Source organism: Oncorhynchus clarkii, chromosome 26 (assembly GCF_045791955.1).
Source record: "Oncorhynchus clarkii lewisi isolate Uvic-CL-2024 chromosome 26, UVic_Ocla_1.0, whole genome shotgun sequence".
Classification (NCBI taxonomy): domain Eukaryota; kingdom Metazoa; phylum Chordata; class Actinopteri; order Salmoniformes; family Salmonidae; genus Oncorhynchus; species Oncorhynchus clarkii.
This window is the reverse complement of record NC_092172.1, coordinates 34,849,741-34,871,780: the sequence shown is the minus strand read 5'-3', so window position 1 is coordinate 34,871,780 and position 22,040 is coordinate 34,849,741. Positions and strand designations below refer to the sequence as shown.

Here is a 22,040-nt window from a genome sequence, read left to right as displayed (position 1 = left end):
CAGATCCAGTCATTCAGACCAGTGATTACTGTATTAACTCAGATCCAGTCAGTCAGACCAGTGATTACTGTATTAACTCAGATCCAGTCACGTCAGACCAGTGATTACTGTATTAACTCAGATCCAGTCAGTCAGACCAGTGATTACTGTATTAAATCATATCCAGTCAGACCAGTGATTACTGTATTATCTCAGATCCAGTCACGTCAGACCAGTGATTACTGTATTAACTCAGATCCAGTCAGTCAGACCAGTGATTACTGTATTAACTCAGATCCAGTCAGTCATACCAGTGATTACTGTATTAACTCAGATCCAGTCAGACCAGTGATTACTGTATTAACTCAGATCCAGTCAGGTCAGACCAGTGATTACTGTATTAACTCAGATCCAGTCACGTCAGACCAGTGATTGCTGTATTAACTCAGATCCAGTCAGTCAGGCCAGTGATTACTGTATTAACTCAGATCCAGTCAGGTCAGACCAGTTATTACTGTATTAACTCAGATCCAGTCACGTCAGACTAGTGATTACTGTATTAACTCAGATCCAGTCAGTCAGACCAGTGATTACTGTATTAACTCAGATCCAGTCAGTCAGACCAGTGGTTACTGTATTAACTCAGATCCAGTCACGTCAGACCAGTGATTACTGTATTAACTCAGATCCAGTCAGTCAGACCAGTGATTACTGTATTAACTCAGATCCCGTCAGGTCAGACCAGTTATTACTGTATTAACTCAGATCCAGTCACGTCAGACCAGTGATTACTGTATTAACTCAGATCCAGTCACGTCAGACCAGTGATTACTGTATTAACTCAGATCCAGTCAGGTCAGACCAGTTATTACTGTATTAACTCAGATCCAGTCAGTCAGACCAGTGATTACTGCATTAACTCAGATCCAGTCACGTCAGACAAGTGATTACTGTATTAACTCAGATCCAGTCAGACCAGTGATTACTGTATTAACTCAGATCCAGTCAGGTCAGACCAGTGATTACTGTATTAACTCAGATCCAGTCACGTCAGACCAGTGATTACTGTATTAACTCAGATCCAGTCACGTCAGACCAGTGATTACTGTATTAACTCAGATCCAGTCACGTCAGACCAGTGATTACTGTATTAACTCAGATCCAGTCACGTCAGACCAGTGATTACTGTATTAACTCAGATCCAGTCAGTCAGACCAGTGATTACTGTATTAACTCAGATCCAGTCATTCAGACCAGTGATTACTGTATTAACTCAGATCCAGTCAGTCAGACCAGTGATTACTGTATTAACTCAGATCCAGTCACGTCAGACCAGTGATTACTGTATTAACTCAGATCCAGTCAGTCAGACCAGTGATTACTGTATTAAATCATATCCAGTCAGACCAGTGATTACTGTATTATCTCAGATCCAGTCACGTCAGACCAGTGATTACTGTATTAACTCAGATCCAGTCAGTCAGACCAGTGATTACTGTATTAACTCAGATCCAGTCAGTCATACCAGTGATTACTGTATTAACTCAGATCCAGTCAGACCAGTGATTACTGTATTAACTCAGATCCAGTCAGGTCAGACCAGTGATTACTGTATTAACTCAGATCCAGTCACGTCAGACCAGTGATTACTGTATTAACTCAGATCCAGTCAGTCAGACCAGTGATTACTGTATTAACTCAGATCCAGTCACGTCAGACCAGTGATTACTGTATTAACTAAGATCCAGTCAGACCAGTGATTACTGTATTAACTCAGATCCAGTCACGTCAGACCAGTGATTACTGTATTAACTCAGATCCAGTCACGTCAGACCAGTGATTACTGTATTAACTCAGATCCAGTCAGGTCAGACCAGTGATTACTGTATTAACTCAGATCCAGTTAGACCAGTGATTACTGTATTAACTCAGATCCAGTCAGACCAGTGATTACTGTATTAACTCAGATCCAGTCAGACCAGTGATTACTGTATTAACTCAGATCCAGTCAGACCAGTGATTACTGTATTAACTCAGATCCAGTCAGTCAGACCAGTGATTACTGTATTAACTCAGATCCAGTCACGTCAGACCAGTGATTACTGTATTAACTCAGATCCAGTCACGTCAGACCAGTGATTACTGTATTAACTCAGATCCAGTCACGTCAGACCAGTGATTACTGTATTAACTCAGATCCAGTCACGTCAGACCAGTGGTTACTGTATTAACTCAGATCCAGTCAGACCAGTGATTACTGTATTAACTCAGATCCAGTCAGTCAGACCAGTGATTACTGTATTAACTCAGATCCAGTCACGTCAGACCAGTGATTACTGTATTAACTCAGATCCAGTCACGTCAGACCAGTGATTACTGTATTAACTCAGATCCAGTCAGTCAGACCAGTGATTACTGTATTAACTCAGATCCAGTCAGACCAGTGATTACTGTATTAACTCAGATCCAGTCAGACCAGTGATTACTGTATTAACTCAGATCCAGTCAGACCAGTGATTACTGTATTAACTCAGATCCAGTCAGTCAGACCAGTGATTACTGTATTAACTCAGATCCAGTCACGTCAGACCAGTGATTACTGTATTAACTCAGATCCAGTCACGTCAGACCAGTGATTACTGTATTAACTCAGATCCAGTCACGTCAGACCAGTGATTACTGTATTAACTAAGATCCAGTCAGACCAGTGATTACTGTATTAACTCAGATCCAGTCACGTCAGACCAGTGATTACTGTATTAACTCAGATCCAGTCACGTCAGACCAGTGATTACTGTATTAACTCAGATCCAGTCAGGTCAGACCAGTGATTACTGTATTAACTCAGATCCAGTCAGACCAGTGATTACTGTATTAACTCAGATCCAGTCAGACCAGTGATTACTGTATTAACTCAGATCCAGTCAGACCAGTGATTACTGTATTAACTCAGATCCAGTCAGACCAGTGATTACTGTATTAACTCAGATCCAGTCAGTCAGACCAGTGATTACTGTATTAACTCAGATCCAGTCACGTCAGACCAGTGATTACTGTATTAACTCAGATCCAGTCACGTCAGACCAGTGATTACTGTATTAACTCAGATCCAGTCACGTCAGACCAGTGATTACTGTATTAACTCAGATCCAGTCACGTCAGACCAGTGGTTACTGTATTAACTCAGATCCAGTCAGACCAGTGATTACTGTATTAACTCAGATCCAGTCAGTCAGACCAGTGATTACTGTATTAACTCAGATCCAGTCACGTCAGACCAGTGATTACTGTATTAACTCAGATCCAGTCACGTCAGACCAGTGATTACTGTATTAACTCAGATCCAGTCAGTCAGACCAGTGATTACTGTATTAACTCAGATCCAGTCACGTCAGACCAGTGATTACTGTATTAACTCAGATCCAGTCACGTCAGACCAGTGATTACTGTATTAACTCAGATCCAGTCAGTCAGACCAGTGATTACTGTATTAACTCAGATCCAGTCACGTCAGACCAGTGATTACTGTATTAACTAAGATCCAGTCAGACCAGTGATTACTGTATTAACTCAGATCCAGTCACGTCAGACCAGTGATTACTGTATTAACTCAGATCCAGTCACGTCAGACCAGTGATTACTGTATTAACTCAGATCCAGTCACGTCAGACCAGTGATTACTGTATTAACTCAGACGTCAGACCAGTGATTACTGTATTAACTCAGATCCAGTCAGACCAGTGATTACTGTATTAACTCAGATCCAGTCAGACCAGTGATTACTGTATTAACTCAGATCCAGTCAGTCAGACCAGTGATTACTGTATTAACTCAGATCCAGTCAGACCAGTGATTACTGTATTAACTCAGATCCAGTCAGTCAGACCAGTGATTACTGTATTAACTCAGATCCAGTCACGTCAGACCAGTGATTACTGTATTAACTCAGATCCAGTCACGTCAGACCAGTGATTACTGTATTAACTCAGATCCAGTCACGTCAGACCAGTGATTACTGTATTAACTCAGATCCAGTCACGTCAGACCAGTGATTACTGTATTAACTCAGATCCAGTCACGTCAGACCAGTGGTTACTGTATTAACTCAGATCCAGTCAGTCCAGTGATTACTGTATTAACTCAGATCCAGTCAGTCAGACCAGTGATTACTGTATTAACTCAGATCCAGTCACGTCAGACCAGTGATTACTGTATTAACTCAGATCCATTCACGTCAGACCAGTGATTACTGTATTAACTCAGATCCAGTCAGTCCAGTGATTACTGTATTAACTCAGATCCAGTCAGGTCAGACCAGTGATTACTGTATTAACTCAGATCCAGTCAGACCAGTGATTACTGTATTAACTCAGATCCAGTCACGTCAGACCAGTGATTACTGTATTAACTCAGATCCAGTCACGTCAGACCAGTGATTACTGTATTAACTCAGATCCAGTCACGTCAGACCAGTGATTACTGTATTAACTCAGATCCAGTCACGTCAGACCAGTGGTTACTGTATTAACTCAGATCCAGTCAGTCCAGTGATTACTGTATTAACTCAGATCCAGTCAGTCAGACCAGTGATTACTGTATTAACTCAGATCCAGTCACGTCAGACCAGTGATTACTGTATTAACTCAGATCCATTCACGTCAGACCAGTGATTACTGTATTAACTCAGATCCAGTCAGTCCAGTGATTACTGTATTAACTCAGATCCAGTCAGGTCAGACCAGTGATTACTGTATTAACTCAGATCCAGTCAGGTCAGACCAGTTATTACTGTATTAACTCAGATCCAGTCAGTCAGACCAGTGATTACTGTATTAACTCAGATCCAGTCACGTCAGACAAGTGATTACTGTATTAACTCAGATCCAGTCAGACCAGTGATTACTGTATTAACTCAGATCCAGTCAGGTCAGACCAGTGATTACTGTATTAACTCAGATCCAGTCACGTCAGACCAGTGATTACTGTATTAACTCAGATCCAGTCACGTCAGACCAGTGATTACTGTATTAACTCAGATCCAGTCACGTCAGACCAGTGATTACTGTATTAACTCAGATCCAGTCAGTCAGACCAGTGATTACTGTATTAACTCAGATCCAGTCATTCAGACCAGTGATTACTGTATTAACTCAGATCCAGTCAGTCAGACCAGTGATTACTGTATTAACTCAGATCCAGTCACGTCAGACCAGTGATTACTGTATTAACTCAGATCCAGTCAGTCAGACCAGTGATTACTGTATTAAATCATATCCAGTCAGACCAGTGATTACTGTATTATCTCAGATCCAGTCACGTCAGACCAGTGATTACTGTATTAACTCAGATCCAGTCAGTCAGACCAGTGATTACTGTATTAACTCAGATCCAGTCAGTCATACCAGTGATTACTGTATTAACTCAGATCCAGTCAGACCAGTGATTACTGTATTAACTCAGATCCAGTCAGGTCAGACCAGTGATTACTGTATTAACTCAGATCCAGTCACGTCAGACCAGTGATTGCTGTATTAACTCAGATCCAGTCAGTCAGGCCAGTGATTACTGTATTAACTCAGATCCAGTCAGGTCAGACCAGTTATTACTGTATTAACTCAGATCCAGTCACGTCAGACTAGTGATTACTGTATTAACTCAGATCCAGTCAGTCAGACCAGTGATTACTGTATTAACTCAGATCCAGTCAGTCAGACCAGTGGTTACTGTATTAACTCAGATCCAGTCACGTCAGACCAGTGATTACTGTATTAACTCAGATCCAGTCAGTCAGACCAGTGATTACTGTATTAACTCAGATCCCGTCAGGTCAGACCAGTTATTACTGTATTAACTCAGATCCAGTCACGTCAGACCAGTGATTACTGTATTAACTCAGATCCAGTCACGTCAGACCAGTGATTACTGTATTAACTCAGATCCAGTCAGGTCAGACCAGTTATTACTGTATTAACTCAGATCCAGTCAGTCAGACCAGTGATTACTGCATTAACTCAGATCCAGTCACGTCAGACAAGTGATTACTGTATTAACTCAGATCCAGTCAGACCAGTGATTACTGTATTAACTCAGATCCAGTCAGGTCAGACCAGTGATTACTGTATTAACTCAGATCCAGTCACGTCAGACCAGTGATTACTGTATTAACTCAGATCCAGTCACGTCAGACCAGTGATTACTGTATTAACTCAGATCCAGTCACGTCAGACCAGTGATTACTGTATTAACTCAGATCCAGTCACGTCAGACCAGTGATTACTGTATTAACTCAGATCCAGTCAGTCAGACCAGTGATTACTGTATTAACTCAGATCCAGTCATTCAGACCAGTGATTACTGTATTAACTCAGATCCAGTCAGTCAGACCAGTGGTTACTGTATTAACTCAGATCCAGTCACGTCAGACCAGTGATTACTGTATTAACTCAGATCCAGTCAGTCAGACCAGTGATTACTGTATTAAATCATATCCAGTCAGACCAGTGATTACTGTATTATCTCAGATCCAGTCACGTCAGACCAGTGATTACTGTATTAACTCAGATCCAGTCAGTCAGACCAGTGATTACTGTATTAACTCAGATCCAGTCAGTCATACCAGTGATTACTGTATTAACTCAGATCCAGTCAGACCAGTGATTACTGTATTAACTCAGATCCAGTCAGGTCAGACCAGTGATTACTGTATTAACTCAGATCCAGTCACGTCAGACCAGTGATTACTGTATTAACTCAGATCCAGTCAGTCAGACCAGTGATTACTGTATTAACTCAGATCCAGTCACGTCAGACCAGTGATTACTGTATTAACTAAGATCCAGTCAGACCAGTGATTACTGTATTAACTCAGATCCAGTCACGTCAGACCAGTGATTACTGTATTAACTCAGATCCAGTCACGTCAGACCAGTGATTACTGTATTAACTCAGATCCAGTCAGGTCAGACCAGTGATTACTGTATTAACTCAGATCCAGTTAGACCAGTGATTACTGTATTAACTCAGATCCAGTCAGACCAGTGATTACTGTATTAACTCAGATCCAGTCAGACCAGTGATTACTGTATTAACTCAGATCCAGTCAGACCAGTGATTACTGTATTAACTCAGATCCAGTCAGTCAGACCAGTGATTACTGTATTAACTCAGATCCAGTCACGTCAGACCAGTGATTACTGTATTAACTCAGATCCAGTCACGTCAGACCAGTGATTACTGTATTAACTCAGATCCAGTCACGTCAGACCAGTGATTACTGTATTAACTCAGATCCAGTCACGTCAGACCAGTGGTTACTGTATTAACTCAGATCCAGTCAGACCAGTGATTACTGTATTAACTCAGATCCAGTCAGTCAGACCAGTGATTACTGTATTAACTCAGATCCAGTCACGTCAGACCAGTGATTACTGTATTAACTCAGATCCAGTCACGTCAGACCAGTGATTACTGTATTAACTCAGATCCAGTCAGTCAGACCAGTGATTACTGTATTAACTCAGATCCAGTCAGACCAGTGATTACTGTATTAACTCAGATCCAGTCAGACCAGTGATTACTGTATTAACTCAGATCCAGTCAGACCAGTGATTACTGTATTAACTCAGATCCAGTCAGTCAGACCAGTGATTACTGTATTAACTCAGATCCAGTCACGTCAGACCAGTGATTACTGTATTAACTCAGATCCAGTCACGTCAGACCAGTGATTACTGTATTAACTCAGATCCAGTCACGTCAGACCAGTGATTACTGTATTTACTAAGATCCAGTCAGACCAGTGATTACTGTATTAACTCAGATCCAGTCACGTCAGACCAGTGATTACTGTATTAACTCAGATCCAGTCACGTCAGACCAGTGATTACTGTATTAACTCAGATCCAGTCAGGTCAGACCAGTGATTACTGTATTAACTCAGATCCAGTCAGACCAGTGATTACTGTATTAACTCAGATCCAGTCAGACCAGTGATTACTGTATTAACTCAGATCCAGTCAGACCAGTGATTACTGTATTAACTCAGATCCAGTCAGACCAGTGATTACTGTATTAACTCAGATCCAGTCAGTCAGACCAGTGATTACTGTATTAACTCAGATCCAGTCACGTCAGACCAGTGATTACTGTATTAACTCAGATCCAGTCACGTCAGACCAGTGATTACTGTATTAACTCAGATCCAGTCACGTCAGACCAGTGATTACTGTATTAACTCAGATCCAGTCACGTCAGACCAGTGGTTACTGTATTAACTCAGATCCAGTCAGACCAGTGATTACTGTATTAACTCAGATCCAGTCAGTCAGACCAGTGATTACTGTATTAACTCAGATCCAGTCACGTCAGACCAGTGATTACTGTATTAACTCAGATCCAGTCACGTCAGACCAGTGATTACTGTATTAACTCAGATCCAGTCAGTCAGACCAGTGATTACTGTATTAACTCAGATCCAGTCAGGTCAGACCAGTTATTACTGTATTAACTCAGATCCAGTCAGTCAGACCAGTGATTACTGTATTAACTCAGATCCAGTCACGTCAGACAAGTGATTACTGTATTAACTCAGATCCAGTCAGACCAGTGATTACTGTATTAACTCAGATCCAGTCAGGTCAGACCAGTGATTACTGTATTAACTCAGATCCAGTCACGTCAGACCAGTGATTACTGTATTAACTCAGATCCAGTCACGTCAGACCAGTGATTACTGTATTAACTCAGATCCAGTCACGTCAGACCAGTGATTACTGTATTAACTCAGATCCAGTCAGTCAGACCAGTGATTACTGTATTAACTCAGATCCAGTCACGTCAGACCAGTGATTACTGTATTAACTCAGATCCAGTCAGTCAGACCAGTGATTACTGTATTAAATCATATCCAGTCAGACCAGTGATTACTGTATTATCTCAGATCCAGTCACGTCAGACCAGTGATTACTGTATTAACTCAGATCCAGTCAGTCAGACCAGTGATTACTGTATTAACTCAGATCCAGTCAGTCATACCAGTGATTACTGTATTAACTCAGATCCAGTCAGACCAGTGATTACTGTATTAACTCAGATCCAGTCAGGTCAGACCAGTGATTACTGTATTAACTCAGATCCAGTCACGTCAGACCAGTGATTGCTGTATTAACTCAGATCCAGTCAGTCAGGCCAGTGATTACTGTATTAACTCAGATCCAGTCAGGTCAGACCAGTTATTACTGTATTAACTCAGATCCAGTCACGTCAGACTAGTGATTACTGTATTAACTCAGATCCAGTCAGTCAGACCAGTGATTACTGTATTAACTCAGATCCAGTCAGTCAGACCAGTGGTTACTGTATTAACTCAGATCCAGTCACGTCAGACCAGTGATTACTGTATTAACTCAGATCCAGTCAGTCAGACCAGTGATTACTGTATTAACTCAGATCCCGTCAGGTCAGACCAGTTATTACTGTATTAACTCAGATCCAGTCACGTCAGACCAGTGATTACTGTATTAACTCAGATCCAGTCACGTCAGACCAGTGATTACTGTATTAACTCAGATCCAGTCAGGTCAGACCAGTTATTACTGTATTAACTCAGATCCAGTCAGTCAGACCAGTGATTACTGCATTAACTCAGATCCAGTCACGTCAGACAAGTGATTACTGTATTAACTCAGATCCAGTCAGACCAGTGATTACTGTATTAACTCAGATCCAGTCAGGTCAGACCAGTGATTACTGTATTAACTCAGATCCAGTCACGTCAGACCAGTGATTACTGTATTAACTCAGATCCAGTCACGTCAGACCAGTGATTACTGTATTAACTCAGATCCAGTCACGTCAGACCAGTGATTACTGTATTAACTCAGATCCAGTCACGTCAGACCAGTGATTACTGTATTAACTCAGATCCAGTCAGTCAGACCAGTGATTACTGTATTAACTCAGATCCAGTCATTCAGACCAGTGATTACTGTATTAACTCAGATCCAGTCAGTCAGACCAGTGATTACTGTATTAACTCAGATCCAGTCACGTCAGACCAGTGATTACTGTATTAACTCAGATCCAGTCAGTCAGACCAGTGATTACTGTATTAAATCATATCCAGTCAGACCAGTGATTACTGTATTATCTCAGATCCAGTCACGTCAGACCAGTGATTACTGTATTAACTCAGATCCAGTCAGTCAGACCAGTGATTACTGTATTAACTCAGATCCAGTCAGTCATACCAGTGATTACTGTATTAACTCAGATCCAGTCAGACCAGTGATTACTGTATTAACTCAGATCCAGTCAGGTCAGACCAGTGATTACTGTATTAACTCAGATCCAGTCACGTCAGACCAGTGATTACTGTATTAACTCAGATCCAGTCACGTCAGACCAGTGATTACTGTATTAACTCAGATCCAGTCACGTCAGACCAGTGATTACTGTATTAACTCAGATCCAGTCAGACCAGTGATTACTGTATTAACTCAGATCCAGTCACGTCAGACCAGTGATTACTGTATTAACTCAGATCCAGTCACGTCAGACCAGTGATTACTGTATTAACTCAGATCCAGTCAGGTCAGACCAGTGATTACTGTATTAACTCAGATCCAGTCAGACCAGTGATTACTGTATTAACTCAGATCCAGTCAGACCAGTGATTACTGTATTAACTCAGATCCAGTCAGACCAGTGATTACTGTATTAACTCAGATCCAGTCAGACCAGTGATTACTGTATTAACTCAGATCCAGTCAGTCAGACCAGTGATTACTGTATTAACTCAGATCCAGTCACGTCAGACCAGTGATTACTGTATTAACTCAGATCCAGTCACGTCAGACCAGTGATTACTGTATTAACTCAGATCCAGTCACGTCAGACCAGTGATTACTGTATTAACTCAGATCCAGTCACGTCAGACCAGTGGTTACTGTATTAACTCAGATCCAGTCAGACCAGTGATTACTGTATTAACTCAGATCCAGTCAGTCAGACCAGTGATTACTGTATTAACTCAGATCCAGTCACGTCAGACCAGTGATTACTGTATTAACTCAGATCCAGTCACGTCAGACCAGTGATTACTGTATTAACTCAGATCCAGTCAGTCAGACCAGTGATTACTGTATTAACTCAGATCCAGTCAGACCAGTGATTACTGTATTAACTCAGATCCAGTCAGACCAGTGATTACTGTATTAACTCAGATCCAGTCAGACCAGTGATTACTGTATTAACTCAGATCCAGTCAGTCAGACCAGTGATTACTGTATTAACTCAGATCCAGTCACGTCAGACCAGTGATTACTGTATTAACTCAGATCCAGTCACGTCAGACCAGTGATTACTGTATTAACTCAGATCCAGTCACGTCAGACCAGTGATTACTGTATTAACTAAGATCCAGTCAGACCAGTGATTACTGTATTAACTCAGATCCAGTCACGTCAGACCAGTGATTACTGTATTAACTCAGATCCAGTCACGTCAGACCAGTGATTACTGTATTAACTCAGATCCAGTCAGGTCAGACCAGTGATTACTGTATTAACTCAGATCCAGTCAGACCAGTGATTACTGTATTAACTCAGATCCAGTCAGACCAGTGATTACTGTATTAACTCAGATCCAGTCAGACCAGTGATTACTGTATTAACTCAGATCCAGTCAGACCAGTGATTACTGTATTAACTCAGATCCAGTCAGTCAGACCAGTGATTACTGTATTAACTCAGATCCAGTCACGTCAGACCAGTGATTACTGTATTAACTCAGATCCAGTCACGTCAGACCAGTGATTACTGTATTAACTCAGATCCAGTCACGTCAGACCAGTGATTACTGTATTAACTCAGATCCAGTCACGTCAGACCAGTGGTTACTGTATTAACTCAGATCCAGTCAGACCAGTGATTACTGTATTAACTCAGATCCAGTCAGTCAGACCAGTGATTACTGTATTAACTCAGATCCAGTCCAGTGATTACTGTATTAACTCAGATCCAGTCAGACCAGTGATTACTGTATTAACTCAGATCCAGTCACGTCAGACCAGTGATTACTGTATTAACTCAGATCCAGTCAGTCAGACCAGTGATTACTGTATTAACTCAGATCCAGTCACGTCAGACCAGTGATTACTGTATTAACTCAGATCCAGTCACGTCAGACCAGTGATTACTGTATTAACTCAGATCCAGTCAGTCAGACCAGTGATTACTGTATTAACTCAGATCCAGTCACGTCAGACCAGTGATTACTGTATTAACTAAGATCCAGTCAGACCAGTGATTACTGTATTAACTCAGATCCAGTCACGTCAGACCAGTGATTACTGTATTAACTCAGATCCAGTCACGTCAGACCAGTGATTACTGTATTATCTCAGATCCAGTCACGTCAGACCAGTGATTACTGTATTAACTCAGATCCAGTCAGACCAGTGATTACTGTATTAACTCAGATCCAGTCAGACCAGTGATTACTGTATTAACTCAGATCCAGTCAGTCAGACCAGTGATTACTGTATTAACTCAGATCCAGTCAGACCAGTGATTACTGTATTAACTCAGATCCAGTCAGTCAGACCAGTGATTACTGTATTAACTCAGATCCAGTCACGTCAGACCAGTGATTACTGTATTAACTCAGATCCAGTCACGTCAGACCAGTGATTACTGTATTAACTCAGATCCAGTCACGTCAGACCAGTGATTACTGTATTAACTCAGATCCAGTCACGTCAGACCAGTGATTACTGTATTAACTCAGATCCAGTCACGTCAGACCAGTGGTTACTGTATTAACTCAGATCCAGTCAGTCCAGTGATTACTGTATTAACTCAGATCCAGTCAGTCAGACCAGTGATTACTGTATTAACTCAGATCCAGTCACGTCAGACCAGTGATTACTGTATTAACTCAGATCCATTCACGTCAGACCAGTGATTACTGTATTAACTCAGATCCAGTCAGTCCAGTGATTACTGTATTAACTCAGATCCAGTCAGGTCAGACCAGTGATTACTGTATTAACTCAGATCCAGTCAGACCAGTGATTACTGTATTAACTCAGATCCAGTCACGTCAGACCAGTGATTACTGTATTAACTCAGATCCAGTCACGTCAGACCAGTGATTACTGTATTAACTCAGATCCAGTCACGTCAGACCAGTGATTACTGTATTAACTCAGATCCAGTCACGTCAGACCAGTGGTTACTGTATTAACTCAGATCCAGTCAGTCCAGTGATTACTGTATTAACTCAGATCCAGTCAGTCAGACCAGTGATTACTGTATTAACTCAGATCCAGTCACGTCAGACCAGTGATTACTGTATTAACTCAGATCCATTCACGTCAGACCAGTGATTACTGTATTAACTCAGATCCAGTCAGTCCAGTGATTACTGTATTAACTCAGATCCAGTCAGGTCAGACCAGTGATTACTGTATTAACTCAGATCCAGTCAGACCAGTGATTATTGTATTAACTCAGATCTAGTCACGTCAGACCAGTGGTTACTGTATTAACTCAGATCCAGTCACGTCAGACCAGTGATTACTGTATTAACTCAGATCCAGTCACGTCAGACCAGTGGTTACTGTATTAACTCAGATCCAGTCAGACCAGTGATTACTGTCTTTCCAGAGTCCTAGTCAATGTTCCCTCAAAAAACGTCACTGAGCAAATCTCAGGTCAGCTGAGCGCAAACTTGAACGTTGTCAAAATACTGTGCAATTTCCGGCGAGCATCTACTGCGAACACTGAGGCTGTACCCGCTTTGAGTTAGTTTTAACAGTGGTCAAGTAGTCTACTGTGGCGATTTGATCACAATGTAGGCCTACCAGAATGGCATACCATCAAAAACAATGGTGAAAATGCATTCCATAACATTTAAACATGGAAATTAGCTGTTCTGTTGTTCAGCCTACAGTAGCATCCAATGTGTGGTGTTCAATGTAGGCCTACATTCCATGAGACTTTTGAAAAAAATGCAGGGTTTGACATTAACCTGTTTATCCACTTGTCCTTCATACAAGGTGGTGACTGAAAATGTTGTTGTGTTGTTTGATGCAAGAAACCACTTTACGAAATAAAACATTAAATTCATCATTATTGCCATGCCATTATTACAGAGAATCATAAAAAATAATGCTACCCTCTGCCTATTAGCTACTTAGCTTTTTCAAGCATGTCTCAAAATACAACACTGCCCCTTTAAGACAAAAAAAGCCCTATACCTGACTCACTTTTCAAAGATGTCTAGAAATGCACACATTTTGTGCTCTTGTAAGACGTAATCACTCTCCCATTGCTGACTACAAATGATCTATAACTTGGGTAAGAACTCACAACCTAGCATAGGATATGAACACATGTACAAATGTGCACTCGTTGCTACATGTAGCTCTCGCTCACCACTGCTCATGCTGTAAACACAGTCCAGTTCAAGTGAGTGGCACAGATCTGTATATGGCAATAGTCTATTTGCATATAGGTCTTACTGCTGCTCTGATTGGTTATGGCGCACCGGTCTCTGTAGAGTACAGGCCTAAGTCGTGCCTGTCAGTGTAATAGAATCCTACTCCAATGCATTCTGCCTACAACAACATCTTTTGCATAGTTAGTTTTGCATACTACGTCTTGCATAGTTTGTTTTGTTTCGGTAAGTTGCATTGAAAGTGGCTAATATTGCTTTCAATCGATCACAATTCCCACAGTAAAGGGAAACGTTGATAGTGTTAACTAACTGGGAAACTAGATAGTTGAGTTAAGTTCAATCTTGTGATTCTCTGCGCTGGCTGATATTTATTCTGCTCAGCAGTCCCGGGGAGGGAACATTGGTCCTAGTCTCCCCGAGTCTCACTCTATTCACTCTCTCTCCTCCGTTAGGTATTGCCTATCTGGGAGGGGCGTGCAGCTCCAAGAGGAAGTGTGTTCTGGCCGAGGACAACGGACTCAACCTGGCCTTCACCATAGCCCACGAGCTGGGACACAAGTACGTCTGTCTGTGAAAATGAGCACTTGTCTATCCTGAGCAAAAGCAGTGAATCGTCAAGTTTTTCCTAGGTAGAGATCTAGGATCCCCTCCCCCAACCCTAACCCTAACCTTAACCATTAGTGGGGAAAATGCCAAACTGACCCAAGATCAGCATCTAGGGGTAACTTCACCCTCCTCAGTTTAACAATTGAAGTCATCGTCAGACTCCATCTTGATTGGATGAAAGTTTCAGCCTCTTTTTAAGTGTTTTTGTACTGGATAACTTCACAGTTTGAGGTATCCATGGGCAAAACAATTTGTTTATTTCTGTATCCATAGTTAAGATAAAAATACGAGAGCAGTTTTAGAGTTTCATAAATAGATAATTCCATGTCAATGAACCACTATTATCATCATTATTGTGTATTTCTTTCCTAAGTGAAAGTGTAATTACATAGTTTTTGACAGTAGCCATTATAGGCAGTACTGTAAGGTTCTGTTCCCAGGTACTTCAGTCTTTGACTGCCTCCCAAATGGCACCCCATTCCCTATATAGTGCATTAATGTTGACCAGAGCCCTATGAGCCCATTTTTGGATAGGTTGCCATTTGGGATGCAGTCTTTCTCTGGTATAATCAGTTGCATTGTTCCTTCTTCTCTAGCCACACAGACTTGAGTTCAGCGTCCTCATTTCTTCACTCAAGACAGGATAGCACAGTGTGTGTGTGTGTGTGTGTGTGTGTGTGTGTGTGTGTGTGTGTGTGTGTGTGTGTGTGTGTGTGTGTGTGTGTGTGTGTGTGTGAGCGTGTGCGTGTGTGTGTGTGTGTGTGTGTGAGCGTGAGCGTGAGCGTGTGTGTGTGTGTGAGCGTGTGAGCGTGTGAGCGTGTGAGCGTGTGTGTGTGTGTGTGTGTGTGTGTGTGTGTGTGTGAGCGTGTGTGTGTGTATTACTTGAATAAAGCCCTCATTGATAGAGCGGTGACAGGGAGCCAACACCAAAATGCCAGAGTATATTAGCGTTAGCAACAGCTTTGTGGCTTTGCCAGGCCCAGAAGGATTTATCACACTTTTCATCAGGCAGTATATCTGGGCAGCCATGCTGAGGGTGCAAGGACCCCTTGTTTAATGTCTGAGAGAGGTAATGAACTGGCATGGAGCACGCCCCACTGGTGCCCAAATAAACACATACACACACCCAAGCTGCATGCACAAACAGGAGACACACACACATGCCTGCATGTACATACACACACACACACACATGTAAGCATTATAAAAATACAGACACAGAGGTGCACAAGACATTCACACACTCACACACACACACACACACACACACACACACACACACACACACACACACACACACACACACACACACACACACACACACACACACACACACACACACACACACTCACACACACACATACACACAAATACACTGTACCTTGACAAGGCTCCATTGTCCAGAGTGTGTGAAACACATATTAATTAGAGAGAATTGGGTTTAAGTGCCCCACTCTGTATTTTCACATAAAAGATTATAAGCTCAGGTTGGCATGATGGCTGTGTGTGTGTGTGTGTGTGTGTGTGTGTGTGTGTGTGTGTTCATGTGCACGTGTGTGTGTGTGTTCATGTGCACGTGTGTGTGTATGTGTGTGTGTGTGTGTGTGTGTGTGTATGTTTGTGTGTGTGTGTGTGTGTGTGTGTGTGTGTGTGTGTGTGTGTTCATGTGCACGTGTGTGTGTGTGTGTGTGTGTGTGCATGTGCACGCGTGTGTGTGTGTGTGTGCTGCTATCATGTTCCTGTCCTTGACATTGTTCCAATTCTTCAGTGTTGCATCTTTCCTTCCTTTCAACCTGATAATCTGATCCAAACTACTATATGATGTCTTATTACACTGCACTGCTGTTTCCAGTCCAGTTTGGTCTTATCAGTGACCATGCACTTAGTCAACAAACTTCAGCTAATGACTTTGGTAATTTAATACTGCAGTGGGCTAAATCAGGGTCACACAGAGTGTTTCTGGGTAGTCTTGAAACAAAAGTATACACCTCACACACATGGTTATGGACTTAAACAAAGAGGACACCTGTACCATGTCAGATATAGAGTTGAAATATATAACATTGTGAGTTTGCATCCCAATGTTATATTATCGCTTGCACAGTGCTCCTTGGGATGTTTAAAGCTTGGGAAATCTTTTTGTATCCAAATCCGGCTTTAAACTTCTTCACAACAGTATCTCGGACCTGCCTGGTGTGTTCCTTGTTCTTCATGATGCTCTCTGCGCTTTTAACGGACCTCTGAGACTATCACAGTGCAGGTGCATTTATACGGAGACTTGATTACACACAGGTGGATTGTATTTATCATCATTAGTCATTTAGGTCAACATTGGATCATTCAGAGATCCTCACTGAACTTCTGGAGAGAGTTTGCTGCACTGAAAGTAAAGGGGCTGAATAATTTTGCACGCCCAATTTTTCAGTTTTTGATTTGTTAAAAAAGTTTGAAATATCCAATAAATGTCGTTCCACTTCATGATTGTGTCCCACTTGTTGTTGATTCTTCACAAAAACATACAGTTTTATATCTTTATGTTTGAAGCCTGAAATGTGGCAAAAGGTCGCAAAGTTCAAGGGGGCTGAATACTTTCGCAAGGCACTGTACATCACAGATGACTGAAATATAACAAAACCGTTTCATATAGAAACACCGGATTTTCTACTTTAAAAAAATACATATTTATGAATAATGAAATAAAAAATATGAATAACATTCCACCCATGAGGCCACAAGAGGCGATTTGGCCATAAACTACAGGAAAGGGCTGCAAAAAAACATAACGCTGTAAAAAACTGGTAGGAAGAGAATATATGAATAATAATATAAATTCTCAACAATCAAGGCAACAGTAAAACAAGGGTGAGATACAGGAAACAGGATGATTTATGTTGGTCACGGTTGTTTTGCTTTCAAACCTTTCACATGTGATTCATTATGAATACATTGTTTTATAAAGACAGATCTAACCTGAGAAATTCATCTACAACCATTATGCCAGATGAGTATGTAGAACTGAAAATAAACAAGTCCTGTTTCAAATCCTCATGGAATTAGCCATGAAATCTATACTTTTACTGGGTTTAAGTGTGTACTGTGTACTCACCTTCCTTTTACTATGTAGTTGCTTTGTATTCACTGTTACACAGTAGCTCTTCCAGATGGTCGCATCCTCACAGAGCCAGTAGATATTGATTTGCTCGTCTCTGTTACTCCTCTTCATGTGAGTCGGTGATGGAGGTGCATTCTTATCAAACACTTATCACTCCTAGTGGAAATCAATGTCCAATCCACAGCCCTTGAAGAATTGATTCAATTTGTTGCTTGTCTGTATCACTCTGGGGCGGATTCCTGGACAAAGATGAGGCCTAGAGCTGGACTAAAAAGAAAACTCATTGGATAATTTCAATTGAAAATGCTTTTTAGTCTCAGAAGTCGAAAAAGCGGTACATCTGTTCTATGTACACCAGCTTCAAACAGGTAAAAATACAATATTTTTGGTAATGGAAATATATATTTCACAGCGGTTTAGATGGTACAACGATTCTCTACACTATACCCACTTGAGAATTTTAGCAACCAGGAAATTGCGGAGGATTTCTGCATAGTACACCTTTAAAACCTTTGACCAATAAACACTTCGCTTTTTAATCTCCAAGACTTTATACAGTTCACTCCTGGGTCAACCAATTGTGCTATTTTTTTAATATTTAATATTTAAAAATATTAAAAAACGTATTGTGTACCTAATGTTGCTGCTACCGTCTCTTATCACCGAAAATAACTTCTGGACATCAGAACAGTGATTACTCACCGTGGACTGGAAGAAACCTTTTCCTTTAACGAGTCTGAGGAGAAGGATATCCTGCTTTCACTGGAACAGGCCCAGATCCACGCCTTTTGCGTGAAGAAAAGACGCCGGAAAAGGGGACGCGAGCGAGTAAACTCCCAATGCCTTCCATTCTTCTTGCTAACGTGCAGTTATTGGAGAATAAAATTGATGACCTACTATTAAGATTATCCTAACAACGGGACATTAAAAACTATAACATCTTATGTTTCACCGAGATGTGGTTGAATGAAGATACGGACAACATAGAGCTAGCGGGATTTTCCATGCACCGGCAGAACAGAGACATTACCTCTGGTAGGACGAGGGGTGGGGGTGTGTGTCTTTATTTCAATAAAAGCTGGTGCGCGATATCTAATATTAAAGAAGTCTCGAGGTATTGCTTGCCTTAGGTAGAGTACCACATTATTAGAGTACCACATTATTAGAGTACCACATTATTAGAGTACCACACCAAGAGAGTTCTAATCTGTATTATTCGTAGCCGTCTATTTACCACCACAAAACAAGCTGGCACTAAGACCGTTCTCAACCAACTCTATAAGGCCATAAGCAAAGAAAAAAATGCTCACCCAGAAGCGGCGCTCCTAGTGGCCGTGGACTTTAATGCAGGCAAATTAAATCAGTTTTACCAAAATTTTACCAGCATGTCACATTTAATACATTTTTTAAAACATTTTACCTTTATTTAACTAGGCAAGTCAGTTAAGAACACATTTTTATTTTCAATGACGGCCTAGGAACAATGGGTTAACTGCCTGTTCAGGGGCAGAATGACAGATTTGTACATTGGCAGCTCGGGGATTTGAACATTAAACCTTTTGGTTACTAGTCCAACACTCTAACCACTAGGCTACCCTGCCGCCCAACATGTGCAACCAGGGGGAAAAAAATCCTAGACCACCTTTACTCCACACAATTACATAGAAAAAGCTCTCCCTCACCCTCCATTTGGCAAATCTGAGCAATTTTCTATCCTCCTGATTCCTGCTTACAAGCAAAAACTTAAGCAGGAAGTACCAGTGACTTGCTCAATACGGAAGTGCTCAGAGGACGCAGATGCTATACTACAGGACTTTTTTGCTAGCACAGACTGGAATATGTTCCGGGATTCTTCCAATGGCATTGAGGAGTACACCACCTCAGTCATAGGCTTCATCAATAAGTGCATCTATGTCGTCGTTCCCACAGTGACTGTACGTAGACATCCCAACCAGAAGCCACGGATTACAGACAACATCCGCATCGAGCTAAAGGCTAGAGCTGCCGGACTAATCCGGACGCTTATAAGAAATCCCGCTATGCCCTCAGACGAACCATCAAACAAGCAAAGCGTCAATACAAGATTAAGATTGAATCCTACGACACCGGCTCTGACACTCATCGGATGTGGCAGGGCTTGAAAACTATTACGGACTACAAAGGGAACCCCAGACACGAGCTGCCCAGTGATGCGAGCCTACCAGACGAGCTAAATGCCTTTTATGCTCGCTTCGAGGCAAGCAACACTGAAGCATGCACAAGAGCACCAGCTGTTCTGGACCTTTAAACAGGTCAACATTAACAAAGCCAATGGGCCAGACGGATGACCAGGACATCACTAAGCTAAGGACTCTGGGACAAAACACCTCCCTCTGCAACTGGATCCTGGACTTCCTGACGGGCCGCACCCAGGTGATAAGAGTAGGCAACAATGCGTCTGCCACACTGATCCTTAGGGATAGGCGTCCCGTTAGCGGGACACCAGTCGACAACATCCGGTGAAATTGGAGGGCGCGCAATTAAAATAAATAATTGTAATTTTAAAAAACATTCATGAACATACAAGTATCTTATATAGTTTAAAAGCTTAGATTCGTGTTAATCTAACTGCGTTGTCCGATTTACAATAGGCTTTACAGCGAAAGCATACTATGCGATTGTTCGAGGACCGCGCCCCACATCAACATATTTTTCAACCAGCACAGGCTTCATAAATTACATCATTACAAATAGCGATTAAATAAATCACCTAGTTTTGATAATCTTCCTCTGTTTGCAATCCCAAGGGTCCCAGCTACAACATGAATGGTCGTTTTGTTAGATAAAATTCTTCTTTATATCCAAAAAAGTCTAATTGGCGCCATCGATTTCAGTGATCCAATCATTCAACATGCAGACAAAGGAGTCCAAAAAGCTACCTCTAAATTTTGTTCAAACAAGTCAAACTACGTTTCTATTAAATCCTAAGGTATCCTAAAATGTAAATAAACTATAATATTTCATACGGTAAGAAGTACGTTCAATAGAAAAGTAAAGAAATTAGAAAAAGCCACAGGAATTGCAATCTGGGAGCTGGAATTACATAGAAGCCATAGCTTTCCATTATAAGATCTCTGGTTGTTTTTTCTTTGGAATTTCGCCTCCCATATCAACTGTGTTATAGTCTCAGACATTTTAACATTTCTAGAAACTGCAAAGTGTTTTCTATCCAATGCTACCCATTTTTGCATATCCTGGCTTCTGGGCCTGAGTAACAGGCAGTTTACTTTGGAAACATCAATCAGGTGGAAATTCAGGAAAATAGACCCTAGCTCTAAGAAGATTTTATTAAGACTGGGGCCCCTCAGGGCTGTGTACTTAGTCCCCTCCTGTATTGCCTGTTCACCCACGACTGCGTGGCCAAACATGACTCCAACACCATCATTAAGTTTTCTGACGACACAACAGTGGTAGGCCTGATCACCGACAATGATGAGACGGCCTATAGGGAGGTGTCAGAGAACTGGCAGTGTGGTGCCAGGACAACAACCTCTCCCTCAATATTAGCAAGACAAAGGAGCTGATCGTGGACTACAGGAAAAGGCGGGCTGAACAGGCCTCCGTTAACATCGACGGGGCTGTAGTGGAGAGAGTCGAGAGTTTCAAGTTCCTTGGTGTCCACATCACCAACAAACGATCATGGTCCAAACATACCAAGACAGCAGTGAAGAGGGCACGACAAAACCTTTTCCCCCTCAGGAGACTGAAAAGATTTGGCATGGGTCCCCAGATCCTCAAAAGGTTCTACAGCTGCACCATCGAGAGCATCCTGACCGGTTGCATCACTGCCTGGTATGGCAACTGCTCGGCATCTGACCGTACGATGCTACAGATGGTAGTGCGA

The 22,040-nt window shown here is 41.7% G+C and overlaps 1 protein-coding gene across 1 annotated transcript in view; it reads left to right on the top strand.

The window, feature by feature from the left end:
* LOC139384483 (A disintegrin and metalloproteinase with thrombospondin motifs 17-like) overlaps positions 1-22,040 on the top strand; it is a 197,538-nt gene that overhangs the window by 95,557 nt on the left and 79,941 nt on the right. Inside the window, exon 8 of the mRNA XM_071129270.1 lies at positions 14,892-14,997. Coding sequence (XP_070985371.1) covers positions 14,892-14,997 — 106 coding nt within the window. The remainder of the gene's footprint in view (positions 1-14,891; positions 14,998-22,040) is intronic.